The sequence below is a fragment of the Amblyomma maculatum genome, chromosome 1 (genome assembly GCF_055883805.1).
Source record: "Amblyomma maculatum isolate TAMU_Amacu chromosome 1, ASM5588380v1, whole genome shotgun sequence".
Lineage (NCBI taxonomy): Eukaryota > Metazoa > Arthropoda > Arachnida > Ixodida > Ixodidae > Amblyomma > Amblyomma maculatum.
In genome coordinates, this window is record NC_139344.1 from 461,635,175 (window position 1) to 461,651,256 (window position 16,082).

Consider the following 16,082-nt stretch of genomic DNA (forward strand, 5'->3'; position numbering starts at 1 on the left):
ACATACGCCACTGCCTTTTGGTGTGTATTGGTGACAGTTCGGCATTCACCGCATGAGCAAAACCAGATACCTACAGACGGACGGTGAAGGGAGGAGCGTGTGCACAGCGGGGGGCGCGGTCCCTCCGGGCTGCTTGCTCGCCTCCTTTCTGTTGTTCTTGTCTTTATTTTACGTTTATGTGCTGTAACTATACGACACTAACGAAGAAACGGTTTCTCTAGATTCGCCTACGGTGCACGCGGCGAAGCAGCTTCGGAGACACCACCGTGCAATTTATTAGTTCAGTCTTCAAAGGAAAACATGTGAATACCACAAATAAGCTCGTCTCGGAATTGTTGGCGAAATGGCATCCAGTATTCGGTTCGGACGTACAAGTATTTATATCGCGCGTGTGTGTGTGTGTGTGTGTGTGTGTGTGTGTGTGTGTGTGTGTGCGCGTGCGTGCGTGCGTGCGTGCGTGCGCGTGTGTGTGTGTGTGTGTGTGTGTGTGTGTGTGTGTGTGTGTGTGTGTGTGTGTGTGTGTGTGTGTGTGTGTGTGTGTGTGTGTGTGTGTGTGTGTGTGTGTGTGTGTGTGTGTGTGTGTGTGTGTGTGTGTGTGTGTGTGTGTGTGTGTGTGTGTGTGTGTGTGTGTGTGTGTGTGTGTGTGTGTGTGTGTGTGTGTGTGTGTGTGTGTGTGTGTGTGTGTGTGTGTGTGTGTGTGTGTGTGTGTGTGTGTGTGTGTGTGTGTGTGTGTGTGTGTGTGTGTGTGTGTGTGTGTGTGTGTGTGTGTGTGTGTGTGTGTGTGTGTGTGTGTGTGTGTGTGTGTGTGTGTGTGTGTGTGTGTGTGTGTGTGTGTGTGTGTGTGTGTGTGTGTGTGTGTGTGTGTGTGTGTGTGTGTGTGTGTGTGTGTGTGTGTGTGTGTGTGTGTGTGTGTGTGTGTGTGTGTGTGTGTGTGTGTGTGTGTGTGTGTGTGTGTGTGTGTGTGTGTGTGTGTGTGTGTGTGTGTGTGTGTGTGTGTGTGTGTGTGTGTGTGTGTGTGTGTGTGTGTGTGTGTGTGTGTGTGTGTGTGTGTGTGTGTGTGTGTGTGTGTGTGTGTGTGTGTGTGTGTGTGTGTGTGTGTGTGTGTGTGTGTGTGTGTGTGTGTGTGTGTGTGTGTGTTGGTTTTTTAGGCGGGTGGGACTTGGACATTTTGCTCCGGCGAAATTTGACGGGCGAGCCGATGTTCGCGACAGCAAAGTGGTTCACGTTTAACCCTTTTTCCTTGCAGTTCCGACCCTTGTAATTTTTAATGTAAGCGTGGTGTTCGAAGAAGCAATTTCGCCAATTCTTGCAATACGCTACGGGATCACAGAATTATAAACTAACGCCCAGGAGTGGCCGGTTGGGACCTCATAAGATAAACAGCATTCCTCTTCGAAATTTTCTGAAGGTTTATTCGGCGTTGGCTGAGTTTTATGATTAATTGGTGTTTTGCTGTCTTTTCCTCTTTTGTTTGTTTTGTTGGGGATTTAGTCTTCACAAGTCGTTTCATGAGTGGCTTTTACGGAAAATTTGTGCCCCGTTAATATGACATCCGTTAATATGGAGGACCCGAATTATGGACAGTTTTTCTAGGGGCGAAGATTTTTCAATGTATTTATGTCTCGTTAATATAGAAACTCGCTCTCTGAACAATGGAGATGGGATGAATGCACACAGCCTATTCGGCCCATGTATTTGTGTCTCGTTAATATGGACATCGTTTGAAAAAAGCAGGGGAGTCCGAACGCAAGTTAAACAAGGGTGCGCAGGCCGAGAGCCTATGCGACAGCTGATACGGTCGGATGCCTGAACGAGTCCTGTGGAATTGGAAAGAACCAAAGCGGGCGTGTCGTCGTTTTAGGAGAGGGGGGGGGGGGGCAAGAGCGGAAAGGAAGGGAGGAGGAGGAGAAAAGGAGGGTGGATAACAGGGATCGTACACAGCAAACCGAGGGTCAGCTAACTAAGAAAGAACCCAAATGGAGGGAACCGGGAGATTTCTGGGTGCAGCGGCAGCGCCGCAACTAGAGGCCGCAGTCGGGAAAACAGCAACATGTGGTCGCAGAACAGCAGAGAGGCCGGTAAAAGCGTAAGAAAGAAACAATAAGAAGAAAGACAAGCGCCAAAATTGGGGGTGGGAACTGAAGTTTTTTTATCCCAGAACACTAAGTGTGTTCCATGAAGCCGTTCACGCTTTTCGGTCAGGGTTAAGACACACTCACGAAGTAGAGAGACAAAAGAAACGCGACGACCACGTAACCAGGACCGGGCGTCCCGTCCTGGACGCCCTTCCTTCTCATGCTCCTGGTTTTCGTCACTGTTGCGCTGCCGAACTACCACATTTTGCACCACAGCGATCCGCATGTCGCCTTCGCCTTGAGTCAACGATGCGGCCTTGACAAGGTATGAGCTCTTCGTAGTCGGCTAGCCGTCGTTCTAAACTGTACTTCAGCTTGCAGTGTTTGTTTCATATGAACACATACAAACGGCACAGGAAAGGGTTGTTTGATAGCCCTCTGTATAGTAGCCTGCCAAGTTGACTCCCTCGCTTCCTTACAAAAACAGTACAAGGCAAGAAAGAATCAGAAGAACGGAAAGTCAGTTAGGCTAACTGGGGAAAAAGAGTGCAAATAAGCAGGAGCCTGTAACTCTCAACTTTAGTCTGACTTTTGGCATGGTTGGAGTTAAACGCAAAGGAGCTGAACTTAGGCGCGAAGCGGGAAATCTGTGAATACAAGCGGCAAAAGCAATCTCAGTCAATCCAAGCCGTGAAAGACTGGACCCAAGTTCAACTAGGCCTCAGCCTCGCCAGGTCGACGGTATACCATCTATATATACTACCGGACTCCGATAAATGGCTCAACGTCGGCATCACAGCGTAAGCCACAGTCCGACAGCGCCCAGCACAGTTCGAAGAAATGGAGTCAGCCTTGTTAATGTGGTTCGGGAATGTGCACGCGAATGGTGCTGTCGTGAGCGACGAAATGCTTCAAGAGAAGGCTCGCTGTCTCGGCAACATTATGGGTGCTTCTTCTCCTCCGTCTTGATAGGTTTTACCTTTGATGACTTAAGGAATTTTTGTTCAGTAAAACAGGGGGATATTTACTGAGAAATATTATTCCACGCTCTGTCTAGGCGTTACTGACTTCAGCTACTCAAGAGGATGGCTGACAAGGTTTAAGAACAGACATGACGTTTTGGGTCGACGGTTTTGTGGAGAAGAGGGTAGCATCGAAATCTCGGCTGTGTTTATATACCCAAATTAATTAAAACAGCAGCCATTAATTATAATTTTTTTCTCAATTATACACTTTTCGTTTTTATTGATGACTCGTCATTATGGATGACTCGCTTTATGGACAGCTTTGGTCGGAAACCAAAGCGTCCGTACTAACGAGGCACGAATTCCTATTTTTTCCTAATTTAATGTATTCTGTCGCAAAACAATGTACAGTGTATTAAAAAAAAAGCTCGGCAATCATCAGTTTTTTTTTTTTCGAATTAAGAAAAAGAGCAAGGATGGAAACTTGGGCGAGTTGGTGTCGGTTTTCTTGCCTCATAGCGCTAAACAAACAGGGACACAGCCACACATACGGGACGGGCGATAAAAAAAAAGCGCCCGTCCCGTGTGTCTCGCTGTGTCCCTGTCTGTTTAGCGCTATGTGGCAAGAAAAGAAAAAGAGCATATCGTCATTGTTGTCGTCGTCACTAGGGTCAACAGCATTTGTCTTTTCAGTTTATAGTAAGAACTGGCTTGTTTTATTTCTAATACGAATCTTATTCACGTGGGTCAGATGGGATAAACTCTGTATTGCATTATGGGCCTATGCGCAGTAACGTGGTACCCATGTAGGCCTTAGATTGAAGCCGACCACAAAAGGGTAGGCGAGGAGGGGGAGAGGATTGCCACTTTAGTGCAGAGTTGGACATGTAGTGTCCCGAGTTTCTCTGCTTTTATCCAGGATATTAATTGTATTATAAAATTAGGAGTAAAATACAGCCTTCATACGACAAAATTCTGGCTAGCCTATATATACCCCAGGATTACTGAGAAATGTAAATTTGCTTTAAGTTACGGTTTAATTTAATAATCCTTTTTTTTTTTTGAGGTCGAGCGCCCGACCTCAACCTCACATTTTGAGTTTGAGGTGAGGTTGAGTGAGGTCGCCAATGGTCACCTGAAAAGTGAGGTGAGGTCGCCTGGGGGACTTCAACCTCAATTGATGAGGTTGAGGTTGAGTGAGGTCGCCAAATATTTTTTGAGTTTGAGGTGAGGTCGAGGTTTTTGAGGTCAAATGCCCACCTCTGCTCGGTGACCGCACGCGCCGCAGCCATGCCGCAGAGAGATCGACGAACCGAATGCCAGAATCGCGCGCTGCCAGAGCGGGGGGCGCCTAGGGATTCCCTAGAGCGTCTAGGGACGAAAAAACAAACAAGCAAACCCAGTTTTGAACTACGCCACGTCCGGTTAAGCGTCAAGCGCGATACGAAAAACGTCACGCCAGGCCGCTGCGTGTGCACCAATCAGCGTTTCCAGCCGAGCTACCCCGAAACGGCTCTATTATAAGCGGCCTGGTAGCCTACGTTCTTGTGTCATACCCTTATAGGCGGAGCTTAAGTGTACCCCATAATGTTTTTGTTCATGTTCTGCTGCAAATAAGCCTCTGTAGCTGTCATTGCACATGAGTTCGCCATTTTCGTGCATCTAATAGGCGGTGTTTATCCACAGCAGGAATGAGGATTTCTGTTTCGGAATGAAGCGTCTTTGTGCAGACCACATAATTAGTCATAATATTATGTTGCTAATTAGAAACAGATCAGAAATAAATGTTCTGCCCTCTACGGAACTTTCGCCGGTTCATATTAGGAATTCTACAATGAAATGCTGGAACTGAATTAAAATACGGAGTATTTCACAAGAAAACATTACAAAATCCAACTGGAAAATATTTAGTAAAAATATTATAGTGAACATTATGAGCACCCGAATAGGAGTAAGAAATTGGCCAAAGATGCTACACCAGGTGAATTTATTCGATGGTTTTTCGTCGGATCCTAATAAAAGCGACAAAATTTGATGAAAAGCGTAAATTTAATTTAAAAGAACATCTGATAAATTTGTTGCTCAATATATTGGTAGAACGTTTAGCTGAAGTAAATGTAATTGTCATGGAGTAGTGCTTCTGTGAGCAGTTTATACTGGGACACTTGCGATATGTTATCTTAATGAAGATAATGCTTTACTTTTCATTTTATGCGCATTGTAAGCATTATTACTGTGAGTAGTGGCCTATGATAAATACCCAGCTTTGTAGATATTCTTCCGAAGCGCTAGAACACCATTCTTTCAAGATGAAAAACATAGGTCTCTCTTTGGCGAAGGAACGAAGCTATAACAGTGGCGATCTGCTGAAATTTGTTTCCGAAAAATGGGGCGTCGTATCATCAAGCAGTGGTCTCATAGTCTTTCTCAAAGCACTGTCGGCGATTGCTAATATATTTCTTAAATTACAATATGGAACCTTACTCCACCACTTGATCTCGCGTAGTTAATATCGTATTCCATGTCAGCTTTTTATATTCAAAGAAAGTAAGGAGTTTTTAAGTATTCTTCGCTCAGAACAAGTAGTTAAGTATGCTAAGAAAAACTGATGAGGAAATTTTAGCATCAGGAAAGTGGTAAAGGCGAGAACCTACGAGCTTCGCGAAGGAAGCTCTGCGGTGTATGTATTGTGTAGCGAATGGTGCAAAATCAAAGAGACGACGTTCATAAATTCCCTGTTGGAAACAAAGCGTTTGTGCTCAACTAGGAATGTAGGAGGCTGCCCTTGCAATTTTACTGATGTATATCGGCGTATTACGCAATATTGCCCATGCGTTTGTTTTATTGAACGAGGAAGAATTACAGTTGAGGAGCGGCTTTATAAAAGCAGCATATGAGATAACTTTAGCTGGCGCACATACCATTCTCGCGAGGCCTTGCGTATTGCAGAGTGTCATTTAATCACACACAAGGGGAGGCGTAGGGAAAAATTTAAAATATTTTTGGACATCATACCATTAAAACTAAGCCAGCGGAAAAACTCAACCCAAAGGGGAAAATATGGTCGGAATACATATTCTCCACTTGATTAATGTGAAGGAGAAGATCTAGAGTGAGATAGAAATCTCCCGTAAACGTAAACTTTCAAAATACGCGCTGATAAGGTAGAATAACGAGAAATTACTGGCGCAGCGATTTTGGCGATGTAGATAAGAAAGTGGTGTCGACTCAGACTTACTTCTTTGCGCTATGTTTAATTGAAAACAAAGTACACTAATTGCTTACGTCTGATCACTGAGCGGTCGGTCAAGGATGGCGACTTTGTTTACTGCACGCCTAATGCCCGAGAAGACCTATGGAGGGCTTTATGTAACATTACTGGCATGATATTGATGCACAGTTTGCTTTCTTCAATAGTACGATTAAGAAAATTGGTTAGTATTAAAAATTAGTGGTACAGATTGGTGGCATTATTGGCTCAACACATGTTTTAAAATTCTTGGTTTCTCTGCCACTGCTCATCATTTCTAGCTTTTTTAATATCTTAGCATATATATTCTGACCCGAAAAATATATAGAGGCAATAGTTAGGCATATAAATATTACACAAAAAAGCAAAATAGAGCTTTTAGGCTTCCCAGTGTCGTTAACAAATACCCGGTGAAGTTGTATATGTGAGAAACCATTTTCATGCTAAATGCATCAAAGAAGGAAGGGCCTTTTTGGCAGCAATCACTTTTCTATGTGTAAAAATACACAAATATTCGTTTTCCTACGATGCGGTATGGTCTATCATATTTATGCACCTCTCTTAATAAGGCGCTAAATTCCTGCATATTTCCAAATAAACATCTGGGCAGCATAGACGTGCTAGAGACGTTCGGGGGTACGCCCACGGTGGCTAACGTTTTGCTGAGAACGTACACTTTTCTTCCACAATACGTGGGCCGCAAATATGACTTTTGCACCTTACTACGGTTGGCCAACGACACAATGAGTAGTGTTTAATTGCAGATAGTCTAGATGTTACTGGACAACGCTCGAGTGTACGTTTGTACGTGCAAAAAGTGTATTTAGGAGTTTCTAATATGTTTTCCTGTCTTCGCATAAGGTATGGATATTGTAAGGGCGAGTTTTCAGTAGCCAAGTCTCGCTCGGGCCACCTGTGAAACTTGTCACCTATTCCTTCAAGCAGAGCGATGAAAAGAATTAAAAATACAATGCTTTTAATATATATATATATATATATATATATATATATATATATATATATATACCGGGTGTCCCAGCTAACTTGAACCAAGGGGTACAAAATAATATATTTGAGGCAGGTCAGTGAAACTAATTGCATTCAACTGCCAGCCTCTTTGCGCACTACAGGCAATTTTTCGTTTTGCAATTACTTAATTAGCTAATTATGTTAATTTATCCAATTTATTAAATATTGACTTTAGACTAAACATGCAAATTGGAAAGTTGTAGAGCATCTTCAGAAACACCCATTTCATTAATTGCGATAAAGAAAGTCTCACGTGTATCTTTTTTTCCGGGCTCAGAAGAAAGCCCGCGAAATATAAATAATACCACGTGACTAGCGCATTTGTGCGCTGCGATATATATATATATATATATATATATATATATATATATATATATATATATATATATATATATATATTAACAAGAAGAATAAGATTGGGATGGAGCGCATTTGGCAGGCACTCGCAGATTATGTCTAGCAGCTTACCGGTATCGCTAAAGAGGAAAGTATATAACAGTTGCATCTTACCTGTACTCACCTATGGAGCTGAAACGTGGAGGCTAACCAAGAGAGTTCTACTTAAGTTGAGGACTACTCACAGGGCTATGGAACGAAAAATGGTAGGGGTAACATTAAGAGATAGGAAGCGTGCAGAGTGGGTCAGAGAAATAACTCAAGTTACCGACATTCTAGTGGAAATTAAGAAGAAATGGACATGGGCAGGACATGTAGTGAGAAGAGAGGATAACCGATGGTCGCTTAGGGTAACAAACTGGATTCCAAGGGAAGGAAAGCGCAGCAGGGGGCGGCAGAAAGTTAGGTGGGCGGATGAGATTAAGAAGTTCGCAGGGGTCAAGTGGATGCAGCTAGCACAGAACCGGGTTAAGTGGAGAAATATGGGAGAGGCTTTCGCCCTGCAGTGGGTATAGTCAGGCTGATGATGATGATATATATATATATATATATATATATATATATATATATATATATATTGCTGCTGGAAAGCCACGATGCATATATTGTAGCCAGTGTTCGTTAGAATAAACCTTACACAAATTTATTTTTTTCGTTTGCAAATCTAGAGTCGGGTATTATTGGGGATTTTGGTTTCAATTTTGTAGTTTTTCACTTGTAACAGCGCAACCCACGGGCATGGAGGCTCCCTTTTCTCTTTTCCTGGTCTTCATGTTCTTAACTGTGAAGGGTGCCACGTATGAGGTAAGAGTATATTCCTTCTTCTCGGTATGCGATTTACGGATTAACTCTTAGTTCTGGAGCACTCAGGGCCCAAATGGAATGGACATCGCTTATATTGAGCCCTATTTCGTGACACATTTTTCACACTGGCCACCGTGTGTATTATATTGTACTTTTTAATTTATGCATGAACCTACAGCGCATGAGGCATTACAGTAAGGGGGAGGACAGGGATATATAACAAAGCAAGGTACAATTATACCTGTAGTAAATGTCACAATCAGCGTTCACAATATATGTCAGCAATACACAATTTTCAACACAAATTTCGGCACACAGGGCAGCCATTGACCTTACCCTCTGCTTAAAAAGAAATAACAGAGGAATGGGGACTTCAATGAAACTGAAACCTCAAAACTTTGTAGCTAAAGAACCATCATATCATAAAATAGAAGTTATAAAATCTGGCAAATTATTCCAATCTTCCACCGTTTTCAAAAACAAAGAATGTTTAAAAGAAGAAGTTTTACATTGAAGTATGGTTTAACTTTCACTGGGTGGTCTCTACTTTGCTTGATGCCTTTGATGATGCCAGTGGAATCGTGAAATATATTTTGCTGTAACTTAGGAAGGACACATTTTCTTCTGTGGCTCAGCTTTCTCTATCCCAAGTGTTGCTTAGTACGAGTTGTAGAAGAAGAAAGGCCCACCAGCCGTTGCTACCCGATTTTTACTGAGGATCCCAACATGGCGCTCACACTACTCCTCGAGCCCCATGCTTTCGCGGTTCTTTTTCTTGTTCGTTTTCTGAAGTCTCAGGCGCCAATCTTTAATACACTGGGGGCCCCTGGTTACAACCTCTAATGGAAACAGACGTTGAACTAGCCTAACTAGTTTCGATCCTTGCGGTAATCGAATTTGGCATGTGCGCCCTATTCCGTCCTTGCTCCTTATACATTCTATAATAACACCTGTCCGCCAAAAGAGTTTTGGCGCATTGCCCACATGAAAAATTACATCACTAGCCTGGAGAGTGCGCGCGTTGTGCACTTGGCGGGCATGCAAACTATGAAGAGCAAGAAAGCACTCATGGTGCCATCGTTTTCAGAGATGGATTATGACCCGCTGCCTGTGCACTCACAGATTTATAACATCCGTTTGCCGTGATTTATCACTACTTTCTGGCGTAGACAAATGACGACATCCTAGCAACAAATGTGACGGAGTTAACACACCTGGCTCATTAGGACTGCAGTAAATGAATGTGTTTGACCTTGAAATAACAGTTTCAGATATTATTGTACCCAGCTTCTGCGAATCAAGATATCCTTTTCCAAGCATTTTCTGCAGGCATATCTTTATGATTGTTATCAATCGTTCCCTAATTGTCCCCATCAGGGAGTTATCCCGGCAATAAATGTCCATGTTATGCTATGACTCTGCTAGCACAGTAGTCTTTCACACGTTGCTGCCTAACAGAAATGTGAAGCTTTGCTAGGTCGTCGCAGTATCGAAATAGACGACCTGTGGGATTCCCCGTCTATCACGGATTCTCGTGAAAGCCATGAGGAAGGACTCTGCGGTAAGGTTGAGGACAAGCGTAAGATGAATTGCTCTTACTGCGGCACAAATAAACGATACGATGTACACTTTCCTCGTGTGGTTATGTTTAGCGAAATGTGGTCCGTCAAAGTCAACACCTGTCACTTCGAAAGGTTGAACGCTCAGAAGCATTTTGCATGGAAGAGGTGCTGTCGGAGCAGTAGCTGCGTTTAGCCGAAAGCGCACACACAGCACACACTTTGGCAGGGCACTTTTGACACACTGACGGGCTCGTGTCATCCAAAACCTTCCTCACAACTCGGTTAGTGTGTCGCTTACACCGTTATGGAGAACATTGCGATGTGCATACAAACACCATAGAGCGTGTTGATGGGTTGTCACCGGGAAGCAACATAGGTGCTTTTCTGATGGACGTCATTGCAGCATTCTGAAGCCGGGTCCTGATTCTTTGCACATCGCCGTCCTCGATGAAAGAGTGAAGATCTAGTGTTTTTGAGGATGGGTGAAGGCTTGTTCCCCTTATGAGCTGGGAAATCTCCGTAGCAAAAGCGTCGTTCTGAATTTGCTTGAACCAAATGGTCTCTGCCTCTCGCAGTTTTTGCGTACCAAGAGGACCGGTACCTTGAGTGACTATATGGAACGATAGTTACTTATTAATATATTTATTCAACATACCACTAAAGGCCCTCTTTCGAGGGTATTACATAGGGGGGGGGAGGGGGATGGGGTCCGTGTATAAAAAACATGTAACAGAAACATTATTAAACAGCAAATGAAAAATAAACAGGCTATATATAACATGGGAAAATAATTAAGCACCAGAGAATAAAGAAACAGGTTATAGAAAGCAATAGAATACAAAGTATAGGTTTAAGAAAACAATAAGGCATAACAGAAATGAACGTACTACATATTGCCAAGAAAAAGTACATTTCAAATGTGAACGTCGCTGCGGATGAGATCGTGAAATGTGGAGGCGTTGGATTCAATGGCGATGTGTGCTGGTAGATCGTTCCACTCTATGATAGTGCGTGGTATGAATGAATTCGCAAATGCAGATGAACGACACGCGATGCGCTTAACTTTGTGCGGATGGTCAAGCCGTGGAAAGAAGGCTGATGGTGATAGGAAAAAATTGTTGTGGAGCTATGTATGGGGATACAGTTTATGGAAAAGTGCTAGTCGTGATAGTTTGCGACGGAAAGACAAGTCTTCTAATTCGGTGCGAGTTTTTATTGCAGTGACACTGGTAGTATGTGAGTAGTCAGAATAAATAAGACGCGCAGCACGGTTCTGCAAGGACTCACTGTTAGCTATGAGATAGGCTTGTTCAGGATCCCAGATGGCTGATGCATATTCAATCTTCGGACGAATGAGCGTGAGGAAGGCTAGTTTCTTCAGCTGGGGGGGAGCCTGTCTGAGGTTGTGCTTTAGAAGGCCGAGTGAGCGGTTGGCGGCTGCTAAAGTTATATTAATGTGGTCGTGCCATGTTAAGTCAGATTGCAGATGAGCTCCAAGGTACTTGTAGGTAGTAGCAAGTTCGACAGAGTTGTTATTTAGAAAAAGAGTAGTGGGGGGGGGGGGGGGAGGGGGAATGCGAGTGCTGCTAGTGAAAGGCAAAAGCTTAGTTTTTGAAGTATGAAGTGGCATAAGCCAAGCTGTGCACCATACGGTTACTGCATCAAGGTCAGTTTGCAAACATTGTTGGTCAGTGATAGAATAAATATTTCGGTACATTACGGAGTAATCGGCAAAGAGCCTAATTCGAGAAGACACAGAGTTGGGTACATCAATGATGTATATTAAAAAAAAGGAGTGGGCCAAGAACGCTCCCCTGTGTTACCCCAGAAGTGACTTTAGAGTGAGTGCAGTTGTAATTATTAATGCAGGTGAACTGAAGTCTAGCGCTGAGGAAGTCCGCAATCCAAGTAATAGCAGTAGGGCGAATATTCAACTGAGTTAGTTTGAGTATAAGCATATGGTGAGGAACACGGTCGAAAGCTTTTGAAAAATCGAGAAAAACGGCATCAATTTGACCACCAGCATCAATGGATGAATGCAAATCATGAACGAATCCGGTGAGTTGTGTGTCACAAGAGAAGCCCTTGCGGAAACCGTGCTGGTATTTGAAAATTTTGTTGTTATTTTCCAGACACTTAAAAATTTGACTGTGAATGACGTATTCAGGAAGTTTGCAGAAAATATTCGTTAGTGAGATAGGGCGATAATTATGCGGAGAAGAACGATCACCGGTTTTGAAGATCGGTATTACTTTGGCAACCCGCCAGTCATGAGGTATGAGACCAGATGATAATGACTGAGAGAACAGAGCAGTTATTATTGAACAAATGGAGTGCGATGTGCTTTTGAGTATTTCTAAGGAATAACAGCGCGGAGACGGTTATTCCTTAAAAATATGTACCAACTAGCTCAACTTTCCGTGTTTTTGAGTATTTTATGATTGAAGCCATGTTGGTCAGAACTGGTAGAAATCTTACGATTATTAAGTAGGCAAAATATACCAGTTTGACGGACTAATATTTCGGACATTGATATGTTAGGAAAACTTTTAAGCAAAGCGCTGACGCGGCGTCTTCAGTAGTGAAAACGGAAGAGAACGCGTCGTTAAATAACTGAACACAGTGGGCTTCAGGAACTGGAATTCCATCATAATCAGTAAGAATTATATCGGGATTGCCTTTTGGGTTTATCACTTTCCGGAAACGGCGAGTGATATTTGCTAACATAGATGAGAAGTCCTTAATGAAAAAGCGGCGCCTGGTTGACTTGAGAGACGTTTGGTAAAACTTATCGCAATCCTTGTAATTATTCCACGCACTCGAAAGATGGTTCTTATCTGCTTGCCTGTAAAGGCGCTCCTTTTTATTACTTAGTCGACGAAGCTGTTGGTTGAACCAAGGCGCACATTTATTCTCTTTGATTGTAACTATTGGGATGAAGGTATTGATAAGGTCAGTGAGGGTTTCTATGAAAAGTGTTCAAGTTTCTTCAACAGAGCGAGGTAACAAATCATCCAGTAACTCCAGGGAAAAAAGATGCAGTTTGTTATTAATAGACACATAGTCGCCTTTATTGTAGCATCGGATTTGCTTTGTTCTTATGTTCTTTTCGTTGAAAGAGCAAGAAAGATTGCCAGCTATAATGGCATGGTCAGAAAGCCCATCCAGGTGATTTAGGTCGGAGCAGATGTCGGGATCGGTTGACAACACATGGTCCAAAATGTTAGCAGAACTAGTTGAGGATTGCGTAGGCAAGTGAATGAGCTGCGTTAACGAAAAATCAAGACAGGAGTGGAGAAAAGCATGAGCTTCAGTGTTACTGGGAGGGACGGCTAATGAGCTCCAGTTGATGCTTGGAAAGTTAAAGTCGCCGAGGGGGATCAACTTACTGTTTTGAAAGCGCGTACAAATCTCACTCAGAACTCGAAAAAATTCTTGGGAAAAGCCAGTCACTAGGTCAAGGGGGCGATAAAACAATTTGGAGGACGCTTAAGCTTCGCCTTCAAGAGTGGAACGTGATAGCGTTATTGCACCTCGGGAGAGAGCGAGAAAACTTATTAAACGCAAGGAAATTATTGGGGCATCCTCGCACCGGTACCCGCGCGGCCCGAAGGGGAGAAGCGGGTGAGCGAAGATAGGGATCTAAAGAAAGAAAAGACGCTTGATTCTACAACCCGTGAGGGTGCACGGCGAAACGTCAGGGGCGAGTGGCGTGTCGGGGCAGCGCCGCACATTGCGAGGAGGGGTTCTGTGTTTGCTGCAAGATGGCTCTGCATGTGCACAGAGCACAGAAGAAATGTAGCGGAAACGTACTTCGCTACTCGTGTAACTGCGAATTCTGTAAGTAACATGCTCATAATTACCGATATACACCGCAGTATAACGTTCTACGGCACGTTTCTAAGGCAACACCGCATTCACTAGAAGCGCTTTTGTACCGCTTTCAAGCATCAAACTCGTGGCTGAGTGATTCTGCTTCCGGCCACGCTAGTGAACGGACGCAGGATGCAAGGCTCCGCAGGAGCGGCTTCAGCGGCCATGTCGGGCCGCGGTAACAGGGCTATGGAACAGGGTAATGGCTACCAGGTTGTTCTGCAAAGTCTTCCAACAGGGCGTTTTGTATTAAACACAGTTTTTTTGCAAGCGGATATCAGGGCCCGCCCGTACCGGGTGGAAGATTTCCGAGACGCGTTGGCTCAGCGTTCGCTGCTCCCCGACGTTATCGCCATGGGGGCGTATCGCATGAGCCACGTCTGGGCCATCACTATGAAAGACGCGGATGCTGTGAAGAAGATTGCTGGAGTGGGTGAGTTGTGTGTGAAGCAACGTCGCTGCCTCGTTATTGATCCCGCTAACCAGGATGTGAGGCTGAAGCTTCACTGGTTGCTTCACAACGTTCCGGATGAAGATGTGCGTGTGGCCTTCGCGCCGTATGGAAAGGTTTCCGAAAAGGCCAGGGAGCGCTGGCGCGTGCATGGCATGTCGGATAAGGGTTCAACTAGCAGGATTGTCACCTTGAAGATGAAAGTGGGGGTCAAACTGGACGACTTGCCGCACCAGCTGAACGTCGGCGGTGAGTTGGCGCTCGTCGTAGTACCTGGAAGGCCTCCGTTATGTCTCCGGTGTCGAAGTACCGGCCACATTCGCCGAGAGTGTAAGGTTCCGCGTTGTGGTGCATGCCGTCGTTTTGGCCACGAAGAAGGGCAGTGTTCTCGCAGCTACGCGAGCATCGCTAGACCTGGGAACAGCGAAGATTTTTCCGAGCATCTCATGGATGAGGCGGACGCGGAAGAGGCAGCCAAAACAACCGGGCAACCGGCAAGGAATGATGGGCCGGTGTTGACCCCTTTGACAATGAGGAGGACGTCCACGGCCGTTGCGACAGCGGATTCTGCACCAGTGGAGAATGGTTCCCAACTGGACGCAAGTAACAGCGTGGCGGACGCCAGAGAACCTGTGCTCGAAAGCCAAGGCAGCGCGGAGTCTCCCAACTCCGAAGTTATGGACTTCAACGCAGGAGTAAGCGGCCTACCCGTTGGGAAGCGGCCCCATGATGAGAGCGCCGGTGAGGATCTGCAGCCTGGTGGTGGCAGTGACGAGCCGCCATCGAAAGCACCGGGGGTTCGACGTTCGACGTTGAGGCCTCGGCTGAACGTTTCGTCCGACACGCGTCAGGCGGGGAAACCGCCTCCGTAGTTTGGACGTGACCTAATGCATGTGAGTGCAGGGGGTGCGTCAGCCGTCATAGCCTGTTTTCGGCTGTGGCTCTTTGACTGTGTTTATGGAAGGTGGCAAGTGCGGTGGTCAGGCACGCCTCAGTACGTATTCAGACATCCCTTTGGGAGGCCGGATACGAGCACGTACGCTTTGGAACCTCGGACAAGCAGAGCAACATGGACGATTGAGGTAGGCATCACATGGATCGGGCGCCTTTTTCTCTAGATGCATGGCAATTAAGCTAGATGTCCGATTACGTGTAGCAACCTTGAATGTTAGAGGGCTTGGAGCCCGAAGGCGGCAATGCCAGTTGAATCGCCTGCTGCTAGATAATGAAATCGACTTATTAGCCGTTCAAGAGTCGAAGATAGAATCTCAGGACCATGCAGACCGCATGGTGTCTGTTTTCCATGCAAACTTTGATGTGTGTGTTTTTCACTCTGTGGGGGCATCAGGCGGATGCCTTCTTTTCATTCGCAATACTTTGGGTATAAGCGTACACTGCGTATTTGCATGCGAAAGTGGCCGACTCTTGGTTGTTGACTTTTTGTTCTCAAATTTATTTTGGCGTGCTGTCTGTATGTACGCCCCCAATGTTGAAACTGATCGTCAAAATTTCTTTTATTCAGTCGAGCCGTACTTGAAATGTGACAAAATTTTGCTTGTATTGGGCGATTTTAAGTGTGTTTGTGCTGCTACTGATCGAGTGAAGATTAGACCAGTGAAAGACAAGAGCGCTGAACTGTTGAATGTATTGGTGCATGACTATTGCTTGGAAGACATT

The 16,082-nt window shown here is 44.7% G+C and overlaps 1 protein-coding gene across 1 annotated transcript; it reads left to right on the forward strand.

Annotated features, from left to right (window-relative positions):
• Positions 1-14,086: 14,086 nt before the first annotated feature.
• On the forward strand, positions 14,087-15,389 carry LOC146209793 (uncharacterized). The gene has a single exon (XM_084581155.1). It carries the CDS (start codon positions 14,087-14,089, stop codon positions 15,275-15,277), a length of 1,191 nt encoding a protein of 396 aa, XP_084437281.1. The 3' UTR covers positions 15,278-15,389.
• The last annotated feature ends 693 nt before the right edge of the window (positions 15,390-16,082 follow it).